The sequence below is a fragment of the Martes martes genome (genome assembly GCF_963455335.1).
Source record: "Martes martes genome assembly, chromosome: 2".
NCBI lineage: Eukaryota > Metazoa > Chordata > Mammalia > Carnivora > Mustelidae > Martes > Martes martes.
This window is the reverse complement of record NC_137889.1, coordinates 199837459-199851015: the sequence shown is the minus strand read 5'-3', so window position 1 is coordinate 199851015 and position 13557 is coordinate 199837459. Positions and strand designations below refer to the sequence as shown.

The following is a 13557-nucleotide window of genomic DNA, read 5'->3' as shown; positions in this document are numbered from 1 at the left end:
TCTTTGTGGTAGAACACCTTGACTTGTGGGTGGTGGTTGTCCGCTGTCAAGTTTTTAAGTGGGATGGAAGTGGGGATTTACTCTTTTGTATAAAAAATTGTAACCAATTTTCCTGTTTTCAGAAATAAAACTTCTTTCTATCCCTATCTTGAGTGGAAGTCTGATTTGTTTTAGAAATAGTGTATTGGTTATTAAGTAAAGAATAGATTTAAAAGGGACCAAGCTTGAGACAGTGAGACTAGAGAAGGTAGTTCAGCAACCTAGGTGAGAAATGATTAATTAGGCCCCGAAGTATGGTAAAAGGAGAAGGAAGTACACGTAAAAGTAAATGAATGATATATGGATTTTTAGAAATTACTACAAATTTCCTAATAATTTAAGGAAATACATCCCTCTGGTAAAGGCTGATTTGCATGGCATTTTTTTTTTTTTCAGAGCAATGAATTGCATGAGAAACAAAAGTTTTACTTAAGGCAGTCAGTCATCGACTTGCAAACGAAACTTCAAGAGATGCAAATGGAGAGAGATGCCATGGCTGACATCAGGTTGGGCATCGTTAACCTAAAATTATTTTAAGGTTTTCCTCTTCGTAGTATAAAACTACTTGTGTGAATATGAGTTTTATCAGTAGTATTTCTTCCCTTTCACTTATCTCATAGACGAAGGGAGAGTCAGTCCCAGGAGGATTTAAGAAATCAGCTTCAAAATACAGTTCGTGAACTGGAAGCTGCCAAGTGCCTCAAGGAGGACATGCTGAGAGACAGCGGCGCGCAAATGGAGCAGTTGAGGAAGATGATGCTCGGCCACGAGGGGGCGCTCCAGGAGATCCGCTCCGCCCTCGCCGACTTCGAAGAAGCCTCAGGCAAGAAAATATACGAACATGACAGCGTGTCTACTCTCCACTTCCGCAACATGGGCTCGGCTGTTAGTAAAATCCTAAGAGAATTAGACACAGAGATTTCTTATCTTAAAGGGAGGATATTTCCAGTAAGTGGTGAGAACACTATTCAACTTTATGTTAAAATCCATTAAGAGAATAGTATTAGGTGTATGATTTTTCAAGTTTTTTTAAAGTAAGCCAAGTTCTCATTTTTGTTCTCTAAAATAACAGTTATTTCTAAAAGAGTACTTTGTCTCAGTACTGTAAGGGAACTAGCTTGATTCGCCTGTATGGCCTCATGAGAGTATAACCAACCAAAGTAAACGATCTAATAAAATACAGTGATAGAATGTATTTGGTTTCAGTATTACTTTTATTTGCTTCTTTCTGTAGTGTCCTTTTAGGGAAGCCTGGGTGGCTCGGTCAGTTAAGCCTCTGCCTTCAGCTCAGGTCATGATCCCAGGGTCCTGGGATCGAGTCCCATGTTGGGCTCCCTGCTCAACAGGGAGTCTGCTCGGCCATCTGCCCCTCCCTGCCGCTTATGCACACACGCGCACTCAGTCTCTCTCTCTATGGCAAGTAATAAATAAATAACGTGTTTAAAAACATTAAAGTGGTCCTTTAGTTGGAAAATCTCCAGCTTTTTCAAGATGTAGATTTACCAGTCTAAATCAACATCTCTTTTTTGTAACTAGGTAGAGGACCAGCTTGAAGCGCTGAAGTCTGAATCACAGAATAAAATAGAATTGCTTCTTCAACAGCATCAAGATAGGTGGGTTTCTGGCTGAAGTACAGGAAGTCATAGTGAACTAAACCGTAGGTTTATAATTCCTCATCAGCAATTCCAAAATCAAAAATTTTCTGAAGTGAAAGTTTTCTTCATTGGTTTGTGGCAAGGGAAAATTTTCCTGATACTTGCTTAAAAGGTTCAGGAAGACTTTAATCAAGGCTTCTGCAGTAGGGGTTCTGTGTTGGGGGGAAAAGATGAGACTCAGCTCTTCTAATACAACCAAGAAAGTAGGGATTTACAGCCAAGGAACAGGTGAGTGGGGCAGCGGAGACATCACAGGCGGAACGATTTTTACTAAACTGACTTAGTGAGATTCCTACTAAGCCTGGGCAGGCCAGGGCGGTTGGGGGAGGGGTTGGTGGGTACCAAGGTCAAGGCCTACAATAGGATTCAGAGGAGCCTGACTAAAGTGTGGTCAAGGAGAGAGTCTTTGTCACTCATTTGTTGGCAAAACCTGACCTGAGCTTAATGTAAAGCTTTATGATATAAAATCTTTATGATTTAGTGTGAATATTTAAAAACCTGTTGTTATATTTGTAATATGTTTGGCTTATAGGAAACTTCCCTACATGCGTCTCATAATATATAGTACTCGTAACTTATTACTTTGTAAAATTTAAAAAAAATCTGAATTCTAAAACTTAAAATGAGCAGCATATTGAAAGTCAAAGCAGAATACTAAATTTGAGAGTGTTTGAAAATTTGAAAATCATTAATTTTTAGAATAACTCATAGTCAAGCAAAATCTTATATACCAAATAACGAACACCACACACGTTCTTTTTATAGGATTGAGCAGTTAATAAGTGAACATGAAATCGAGATAACGGGACTTACCGAGAAAGCCAGCAGTGCTCGAAGCCAGGCCAATAGCATCCAGAGTCAGCTGGAAATCATTCAGTACGTGTGTCCCGGTGGTTTGAAACTGGTATCTGTAACCCTCATTTTAGATATTCTATTTTCATTAATGTTCTGTTCTAAAGTCTTTTAAATTTTGCTTTAAAATTCCATAAGGAAGTAAAACTTCCCTAACATTTAAATGAATGGAAAGGATTACATAAAGTTAATGTCACATGACCACCTACGTGGTATTATTGCCATGAGTGAGAACAGCTTGCGTGCGGTGGGGGTGGGGGTTAGAGTGACAAGGTCAGCATCAGGACAGGACTCCGGGCGTGACAAAGGCCCGCCCTAGGAGGCCAGCCAAGCCCACCAGCCGTGATGGGTGGAGGTATCTCCTTCAAGAGTAGGAAGCAGGAGAGCAACAGGGAGTTCTTAGGCTTTTCTCCTCTTCTGTGCAAGAGTCCTTTACACAGCAGGTACTGCTTTTGGTGTGTTTTTCTGCCTGTGACTTAGAAGGGCGTGATGTAGTGACGCCTCTGTCTACATCTCCCTCCTCTGCTGGCACACCGAGTGTGCTGTGACCGCCTTTCTAAAGGCCACGGCCACTAGGAGTAGCACATCCTGTCGGCCCACAAGCTCCTTGCCTTTCTGAGAGGACCGGGCACAGGCATGTTGGGCTCAGTCTCTCTCGATCCTTCCTGGGTGATGCCACGCACACCTTGTGCTCAAGAGCAGTGTGACGGGGGCCTGTGCTGTCTGCACGCCAGGGGTTAGACACGAATTCCCTGTAAGGCTGTCCTCGCTGGCCAGGGGGTGGGACAGGAGTACTACACGTGGGTCCGCGGCACGGTACAGCTGTGGGCAGTGGCCGCCCCGCCACCCCGTGTTCTCTCCTAGAGGGAAAGAAAAAGTAGTAGTATTGCACACATTTGGGCCTCTTGGAATTGGGTGTTTTAAATATTGTTCATATTACAACTGATAGGATTAATCAAAACCACATTATATATGGGTATGTGTAAATATATATATATGAAATATAGATATATACATATAAATAATTTTATAACTTGAGCTTATATGTATTGAAACTTCCTACAGGGACATTTTCGATCATATACCAAAGTAGAGAGAAATAGTACAAATGAAACAAATGAACCCTAATACACAACGTCTAGCTTCAGCACTTAGCAGCATGGTTGAGCTGAAGCTTTTGAGAAGCTATTTTGGAAAATAAAAGACTTTTGACCTAGTTATACTATGTAAAAGAACTAGTGGCCATGTCTAAATGCTGGCGTATGCGTAGATATCACACTTCTGCTTAGTTTGCTGTTTGCTTTTATTCCCCTTTCAAACTCTTCTTAGAGAACAAGCAAGAAACCAAAATTCAATGTATATGCGTCAACTCAGTGATCTGGAATCTACTGTTTCTCAGCTACGTTCTGAGTTAAGAGAAGCCAAAAGGATGTATGAAGACAAGGTGAGGTTAGATTTGGCCGCTCTGCATCCACACACTATCATGCACAGACTCAGTGCCAAATTTTTAAGAGTTTATTTGAAAATGAGGCATCACAGTAATGTCAAATTAAAAGCAGCTTTTAAGATGGAGTAGGGGTTTGCCAAATATCTATATGTTAAATCATAAATGATTTTTAAAGAGGGCGTGCGTTGTGATGAGCTCTGGGTGTTATATGCTACTGATGAATTATTGAACGCCACATCTGATGAAAAAAATTACAAATAATTTTAATTCAAATTATTTGCCCAAGTTAATTCATTTGTGGGAAAAAAAGTTTTGCATACTTCAAGTAAGTTTCTAAAAAAATAAGTTAAAAATAAGAGCGCTTGAGGGCGCCTGGGTGGCTCAGTGGGTTAAAGCCTCTGCCTTCGGCTCAGGTCATGATCCCGGCGTCCTGGGATCGAGCCCTGCATCGGGCTCTCTGCTCAGCAGGGAGCCTGCTTCCTCCTCTCTCTCTGCCTGCCTCTCTGCCTACTTGTGATCTGTCTGTCAAATAAATAAATAAAATCTTTAAAAAAAAAAAAAAAGCGCTTGAGGTTTTTGTACAGGCTTAGCTCTAACAAATATTTTGGAACGAGGCAGTCTCCCCCTACTACTCAGTACTTGAGGGCCTACCTCTTGGGTTTTACTTCAACTTCCAGATTTAATCACCGTGTGGCTAGCAAACCAAATTAATAAGATTAGTCTAAATAAAAAATAATTGGGACGATAAATCTGCATCTTTCATCCCACAATTTCTCTTAAACCCTTTTGAACCTTCAAAATCTGATATTCTGTTCTTTTTATTCTCTCAGTTTCCATAGCTAAAGAGGAGACGTTCGCGATCGTTATCCACCACTTACCCAGGGCGCTTTTGTTGTTAATCGCAAGCATGTGTAAAGCAGTTAGAGACCCTAAGAAACAAGCTGAGAGCTCCCATTCAGAGGCGCTCGTGTTCTCCATTCCCTGTGGGAAGGGTGCCCGCCGTCCTGCCTGCTTCCCCGTGGCAACCCAGTTCACACCAGCGATCCCCGTGCCCTGCTTTGTGAACACCACCTTTCCTCTCCAAATTGACTCCATTTGGAAGACAAACTCTAATACCGAGAACTTCCTGCTCTAACCATCCCTTTTAGCCCCCTTCTCACACCGAGCTGATTGGGAAGAAATAGAATATAAGGAAGTTGCCAGATTTCCTCTAAAAAATCGCCCCATTCTACAGGGGAACAAGACAAGAAAAAAGCTTTCCAGGGGAAGGAGCAGCTGCCTAGCGCAGCTCTGATTCTTCCAGACCTTTGCCCTCCCTTGGGCTGCTTCGTGTAGTGGCCCCTGTCATCCCTGTGCTGGCCACAGGAGGGGGCTGTTCCCCCTCGGCTCTCCAGTTCAAGCCCAGAATGTGAAACCTCAGCCTTCAATCATTTAGACAGAGCTTTACTAAAGTCTGAACAATAAAGAGTATGTGAAGCTACATAACCTCAGTTACGAGATTTGGATCCCCTGCCACAGTGTCCTTCCAGCATTTTTGATCACTACCCACAGCAAGAAATAGCCTACTTTAGGCTCTGCTACACACATAGGACTGAGGCAAGTTTTGCAGAACAGCGTTTACCCCCGTCACGTGGGGGATCCTGGCTCTTTGTTCTCTTCAGATCCTGATTTGATACCCCCTGAACTGATCCTGGCAGGTGGCGGTTTGCATAGGACTGCCGTCCTAGACGGGATTTAGCTCCGCTGCGTAAGGGTAGCCTTCGGGAACCTTGGACTGTTTCAAAGGCTAAACCAAGAATCAGAAGCCCAAAGAGAAACATTTGTTCTTTTCTGCTTCTCCAAGGCCTGCTTTTTGTGTTCTAATTTCTTTTCTCAGGGCGAGCTTTTCCCCTGAAGATTGATAGTAGGAATGTCACTCCTTTCTAGACAGACCAAGCCTGCTCAAGAGGTCTTGATCCCACCGGGCAGGATGGGGAAGCTTTCAGCAGCAGGGGGTAGAAGGAGGCTCCGGTAGTCAGTCTCCTAGAGGTGGGCACCTTGGCAAAAGTGAGCGCGGGCAGCCCGACAGCAAGAGAGGAAATGGGGGAGCTGGTGTGTGCTAGTCCACCACAGTAACCGATCCTCATCACTGTTCAACCTGTTTTGAAAAGGTTAAATATTCGTTGTTTATTGACAAATTAAACCCTTTGGAAAGCTGTGACATCCTAAGCAAAACTCAACTCACTCGTATCTTCTTACCTAATTTGAAAGAGCTCTAGCTCTCCATGGTAATGGTGCTTGGCAAAAGGACCCCCGTAAGCTATCACCCGTTGTTTGCTAACCGACGCGCCGTCAAGACACTGCACCATGCCGCCTAGCTCTGAATTTGAGCCTGGTGGGAAATTCTAACAAATACTGAATATGGGGCAGCTGAAGACCACAAAAACAGCTTTTGAGTTTTCATAAACATTTATGTCTCCGGCATGTAGAAGCACAAGCACCCAGAGGACTGACTGCAGGCTTTTTCATAGGAATGTTGTGAGGCCGAATGGATATATGATGATACAGACAGATAGGAAGTTAGAATCATTGTCTTATTTTGCTCTGATGTAAATGGTGGATCACCAATACTTTGGTCAGTCTTAAATAGGCAACATTTAATAAAAATAAGGGGGACATATTACCTCAGCTGCTTCTAATCTAGATCAGTGAGATTCAAAGCAACATTGAAAATATGGAGTTGGCATCAAGATGGCGGTTAACTAAGCTCTCTTACTAGGAGCTCCCTCTAGTCAGGGAGCACTGAGAGGAGATTATCTTGTCAGGTTAATAGAGAGTTGGATGTACTTTGGACTGAAATGCCATCAATACATGTGAAAAACCAAGCTAGTTAACAAAAGGATTTCATTTGGAAGTCATGAAATATTCCATTGTTACGAAGTGTTTTTGTTGTAATGAATACCAAATCTAAAAACCACAAATCCTTGTTTTAATTTCTTGCATTTTCATATACCTTGGCTTTACATTGCTAAAATAGAAAATGAAATAGATTTTATTAGTGAGAATATTAGTATATACTATCCAAATAACACTAAGGGAAAAAAATCAAAGAAAATAACACATAAAAGCTATGATTAAAAGTGGAATTTTTGTGAGAAGAAACTTAGAAGAGTGTGTTGATACTACATATCAACGTATTTTATGGGAAACAGTATTTTCACCTGAGGTCAGACTCCTTCAGTAAAAAAGTCCTTATTATTTAAAAGAATTGGTGACGTGATAAGTCTGAGCAAAACTTTTCCAACTAGAAATCATAAATTGTCCTTTAGGAGGGCAGTGTGTGTCTTCAGATTAACAAAATATTTTCACACCGATGAAAATAGAAACTGTGTTTCAAAGAAAATTGTAGATGTAGCTTTTGTAGCTTACAAACATGTTCTACTGTAATGCTTTTTTCTATTCTTCTCTTTCCATTTTAGGAGAACCTCCAGAATTCCCCTTTACGAACTTGGACCAGTAGAAGCTGTCACTATTGGCTCTGTAGATTTGGCTTTACTCTTAACTTTCGCTTTTTGACAACAAAACTATCTCATGATCTGGATTCTCAGTTTATTTTTCCTACTTTGAAAGCATTTGGGGCTGAATTTCACATTCAAAAAGTAAACATTTAGTAGCACTGGCTGGAGCTATATCCTGTGCAAACCTCCTTGCGCAGTCTGCCAACGCACTCCCGCGCTGACCCACGGCACCGCCCAGTACCCGATGTCTGTGTCGTCTTTCTGAGCACAGCAAACAGGAGATACAATTCGGCTTGATTGGTAACGTCTCTAAAATCACTGTCCAGATTCGAATGAGATCCAAATACTTACTTGTGCAGTGATCCAAAACAGAAAGTAGATTCATAGATGGTGAAAGGGAAAACCAGTGCTGCTATTGGAAAAGAAAAGAAAAAGAAAAAAACCTTTACTACGTATCTTGGCTGTCGGTCTCTATTGTGGACGTTTCAGAAGGCTTTGTAGTGTTCTGTACAGCTGTTTGCTCAGCTCGGCTGCTACTTCAGTGGTTTTCCCTTTCACTCTCCATTTCTCTTCTTGATTGATGAAGTAACAGAAATATTTCTTCTCGAAAAAGTGAAAGGTAAAAGCAGAGCTATAGCAGTTGAGTCAGTACTGACAACTACAAAGCCAATGTTCCTGCAGGGGTCTGGAGGAACTTCGGGCGCTCGGTAACCTTAGGCGGGAAGGTGGGACTTGGCTCTTTGCTTTTTCTGTGTTCTTGTCTTTCTTTTCTTTTTCAAATTTTGGTCTCCTGAATTTTACCCTCCAGTCTGATGGTATCAAAGGGTGACCCAGGACCTCTTTAAAAAATGAAAATGGACAAAATAGCAGGTCTTGATTTAAGCTTTTGAAACACATGGACAAATCCTTTGCTCAAAGAGAAAATAATTTTATGCCAGGTTTGGACTAGAAAATGTTTTAGTCATGTGAGTAACTCTTCACACTGAAGATGTTCTTATTAAATTTATAGCTCAGAATGGGGTTTCTTCATCCGTATTTTCTTTCCAAAGACAGGTGGAAATTATAGAATTTCAGCTTTATTAATACTGTTCTTCTCAGGTAAAAAAGCTGTGAGACACAGAATTGAAAGGATTTTGAAAGATTATCTAGAATATTCTGTTTAAATTATAGATAAAAAACTTGAGACTCAGAGAGGTCATGTGACAGAACATGGGCCGGAACCTAAAGTGTTTGGCTGTTAGACTGGTCATGTTCCCTCTCTGACTACATTTGTCTACCCACAGGAAAATGTTTGTGGGCTGATTTTTAATGTCATTACTAAGTGTGTGCTGATTTGATCTTTCCCAATAATAAAGGCACTAAAGAGACTCTATCACCTGATATCATTCCTCCATCTTCCTTCGGAAGCTACTTGTGTCACAGAGGTTGAGTTGTGGTATGGCTTTTTTCAGTATGCATCCCCAAAGGAGTACAAGAATGCAAGAACTTCTTTATAGGATTATTAGAATCTTTTAACGTTTCTATTGGTAGCCTGATGTTTTATGTACATTTAATTCTTGTGAACTACTTACTTATATCTAACATACAGTCAAATATGAAGACATTTTAAAAATATGTCCAATGTAAATATTAAAATGTATATTCCAATCCTTATAGGCTGTGATTCTACTCTGGGTAAATGTGAAGCTGTCATGTATACGTATGAGTAGTTAAAGGTACATAAATTCTGTGTACTCATATTTAGCACTTATCAAAAGGTAGTTGCATATATATGTGTTTATATAACTCATAAATATGTGCTGAATTAATAAATGAAGATCTTAAATGAACCTGGTCCAGAAAAAAATAAGGTCATCAAGAAAAATTAGTCTAGCTCATATATTCTCTAAGAAATTATCATCACAGTTTGTCCTCTAAACCAATTCATAAGTTTTATTCTTGACATAGTAAATCTGGAAGCCTGTTGACATAAGAAGGGATATTTAGCATTTATGTAGCTATGAAGGATTTCTTATTACTGGTTGATGAAATAGTATTTTAGTAATCACACTAAGTATCAACATGTTCTCATTATTTTAATATCTCCGTATCTAAATTTTGAATTTGTGTGGCTCAGCTAAAAGCCAAATCCGGAGTCTCCGTCATCTGAGATCTTAACCTCTTTACCTACCTTGCATCTACAGGTCAAGGGCCGTAGGAATGCTATTAACAGTGATGGGCCTTCTGCCATGTTGACATATGGACACGCATAGTCACACAGATTAAACAGCTGCCCTGTCTATGAGAGAAAAGTGCACCTATACCAGTCCTTTAAAATTGGTAGTCACCCATTTTATAGTCGAAGGAAATGAGGATTGAAACACATAATATATATATAAGTATTTTAAGTTAATATATTTAATTTAAAATGATTTTAAGTTAATATATTTATATACATATATGTAAGTTCATTCATCGTTTCCAAATTGACTAATAATGACAATAATGGAAAAACTTGTTGTTACCAGTCATTCTTTTATGGTCAATGCCTTTTGTTATTGAAACTCTTGACAGTCTTAAACAAAATAGCTCTTCTACATATAGTAGAGGTCATTTGTGTGGGCTGTACAGAATGTTATTTATGCCGCACCAACCTTCCTTAAATACTGAATGACAGAACACATATTCATAGAAAAGAAATCTTGAATAGTGTGAAAAAGATTACAGATAATGCCCATATCTGATGGTATCAAATACTGCATTTTGGCTAATTTCCCTGGCTAAATTAAATTCTACGTAGACCTTAAATCTACAAAACTTTGCAAAACATAATAAGCTTTTATTTTTGCCCTCAAAATAATACCATTTGTTCCCCCAAAACTGTACTTATTTTGTATTCCCCACTAACATAGTCAGATTGATTTGTACTTTCCTTTTAGATAGAAGAGCTTGAAAAGCAGTTAGTCCTTGCCAACTCAGAACTAACCGAGGCACGGACGGAACGTGACCAGTTCAGTCAGGAATCTGGAAATTTGGATGATCAGCTTCAAAAGCTGCTGGTAAGACTATGCTCTAAATATTAATTCCGGGGGCGCCTGGGTGGCTCAGTTGGTTAAGCAACTGCCTTCAGCTCAGGTCATGATCCTGGAGTCCTGGGATCGAGTCCCGCCTTGGACTGCCTGCTCAGCGGGGAATCTGCTTCTCCCTCTGACCCTCTCCCCTCTCATGCTCTCTCTTGCATTCTCATTCTCTCTCAAATAAATAAATAAATAAATAAATAAAAATCTTTTTAAATAAATAAATATTAATTCTGGGAAGTTTCTCACCAAAGTATTTCAGAAAAATGGTTTTATTTATAAAGTTACAAATTCTACATAGTATTTGTGCATACATACGCAACAGACTGTCTTGACAATATTCAAGTTTTGCATATAAATAATACTCTAAACGTTACCTATTTTTTTCCTTAAGCAGTTAAGGCTTATAAATTAGGTGAAGCTAGTCTTCAACCGGCCCATCTTTCAGTTAGATGAATGTATTGGACTAAATTGAGGCAGTATCGAGTGTTTAGTTTAGAGCCAAATAACATTCAAACACGGACAATTTGAAAGGAAGTTTAGGTTAAAAAAAATTTTTTTTAAGGAAATGAGATTCCAGTAACAGTGAAGCCAGGCTGGGCCCTGTTAGAGGTTCTAGAGGCTGGGAAATTTAGGAAAGGACATGTTTGGCACTCTGCCTGATGTTAGCAGTGCAGGAGAGGAAATTCCTCTCCCTCCCAGGCTCTGCGTAGGGCCGAGCGCCCTCTGCACAGGGAGCCGTAGTCATAGGCTGGCAGGGGTCCGAGGGCCGCGCGAAGACGGGGCTGGCGACTGTGTGTGACAAGCTCCAAACCTCGGGATCATCCTTCAGTTCTTTCCCTCCCACTGCGAGCTTCCTCAGGCCCTCAGTTCTAATTTGAAAATCTTGCAGATTGTCTGAAAGACCCAGAAACCCCTCCTCTCCTTTCCAGCCTTACCATCACTACCCCTTTTCCCAAGCCCGTCCTTAGACCAGGGCAGGGCAGTGTCTCCCGACCCGGGTTCCTACTTCCAGGCTTTCCCCTCTTCCGTCTGGCCCATAAAGTGCTGCCCTGCTCACCTCGTAAAATATCCCTCTGATCATGTCACTCTCATTCAAAAATTACGCTCCCGATAAAAGCCAGACTCCCTACTTTTCGGGACTGTCCACGACCCAGCTCCCGGTCACCGGTCCAGCCCTTTCTCTCTGCATCTGCCCCGTGCTCCAACCAAACCACCCAAGTCCCTTTCCAGTCCCTTCCTCCCGATCTCGGCACCTCCCAGCTGTTGGTGAGGCCCAACTCAAATGCCTTCTCGAAGTATTTTGATCTCCTTTGTGATTTCTCTCTGCTGTAGCTTAACTCTGTGTCTTCAATGAAAAACCACTTCCCAGTTCTTTGTGTCTATGTCTTACCTTTCCCTTTGGGTCCTAAGTCCTTTGAAGAGCTGTGTGTCTGTTTCTCCTACTCTCTTTAGTTTTTGCTAACAATAAACTCTGTGTATCTTTTTTCGCTACTGAAGAGGGAGGTAATTCTGTTCACAGCCCACAGTGCTCCACTCCCAGGACCAAACGCTGTCCTGTCATTTCCGAAGCAGTCGGCCACATCACTGTTGCTGTTCTTGCAAGCTTTTGAGCGTTTCTTTATTACAGGAGCACGCTCGATGCGAGGCATACTGCCTCTGCTAGAAAATCCAAAATTCAAAAACAAGATGACTTTAAAAATCTATTGTGTCTTAATATTATTCTCTATTGTGCAGGGTCTAGTGCGTTGAGATTTACTTGTGATACAAGAAGTTAAAAGTAAGCAAAATGTTAACTTCTCTGTCTAGTAAATAATTGTTCTTAAGCCATTAAAAAATAAAATTCCAAAATCAGTCTTTTCAAATCCCCTAAAACCTCCAAAAATGATATATGGAAAAAACGAGTTTTACTCTATTTCATACAAGTTGGGGGACATACCTCACTTCTTGTAGGCTGACCTGCATAAAAGAGAGAAGGAGCTGAGTCTGGAGAAGGAGCAGAATAAGCGTCTGTGGGACCGGGACACGGGCAACAGCATCACCATCGACCACCTGCGGCGGGAGCTGGACGACAGGAACATGGAGGTGCAGCGCCTGGAGGCCCTCCTCAAGGCCATGAAGAGCGAGTGTCAGGGCCAGATGGAGCGGCAGGTCAGGCAGGACACGGGGCGGCTTCCCCAGTGGTCTCCTCGCAGGGAAAAATGGACGTTAGGTTTACTGGTTGAGCTTTTTTAAAAAAACATGAAGGGACCTAGAAGTAGCCCTAGAATAGAGCTAGGATTCTTTGAACAAGTTACGAAAACCTGTTATTTCTTTCTATATTTTTGACCACTGATTAAATAAAGTGTTAAGCTTCATCTCATTTTTGTTCATTGTCGACTAATGAGATTGTCATCCGATTGCTAGAAATTGGTAACCTAATGGTTGCTTATTTCAGAAAAGCATCAAGCCATACCAGGGGTCTGAGGAACAGCAGGATCAAAGGTTTCCAACAGATGGTTTGGGTTGGGTTGGGTTTGGTTTGGTTTGGTTTGGTTTTGGTTTTCCCCTAGACCGATTGAGACCGAGAGATACACAAGGTGGATGCAGTCCATTTCAGTGCACTAGTGGCAAAATGTGGAATGTTTTATTAACAGCCCTGAACCTTCAGGACTGAAAGGACACGGTTCCAATGCCACGTATTGCCACAGAGAGATAAAAGCATTCCACAAAAGAGTAAGCCTCCTAAAACGTGAATGCAAACCAAAGGGACTGGTCTTGGCTTCGAATCCCGGCAAACCATGTTCCTACTCTTCAGCCCAACCTGGGCACGAAGAATGGTGAAAGGAGCCACCAGGAGTTGGAGTCTTACCCTTTTCTGAACAAGGACCTGAGAATGTGAGCATGTGTTGGATAAAAGCCATTACTCACTTTTCTCTCAGAGGTAGAATTAAGGGGTGAGGTGGAGGGGACTGGTGAGGGAGAGCGGCAGCCTCAGCCCTGCCACACCTCCCCCATCCTAATTGAACCTG

At 41.4% G+C, this 13557-nt stretch overlaps 1 protein-coding gene across 2 annotated transcripts in view; it reads left to right on the top strand.

Moving 5' to 3' along the window:
* CCDC158 (coiled-coil domain containing 158) overlaps positions 1–13557 on the top strand; it is a gene marked incomplete at its 5' end in the record, with an annotated part of 87960 nt that overhangs the window by 17294 nt on the left and 57109 nt on the right. For both annotated transcript variants that reach the window (XM_080831143.1, XM_080831142.1), the window contains 7 exons: positions 436–545; positions 660–987; positions 1576–1652; positions 2460–2570; positions 3876–3990; positions 10409–10528; positions 12500–12697. In XM_080831143.1, coding sequence (XP_080687269.1) covers positions 436–545; positions 660–987; positions 1576–1652; positions 2460–2570; positions 3876–3990; positions 10409–10528; positions 12500–12697 — 1059 coding nt within the window. The remainder of the gene's footprint in view (positions 1–435; positions 546–659; positions 988–1575; positions 1653–2459; positions 2571–3875; positions 3991–10408; positions 10529–12499; positions 12698–13557) is intronic.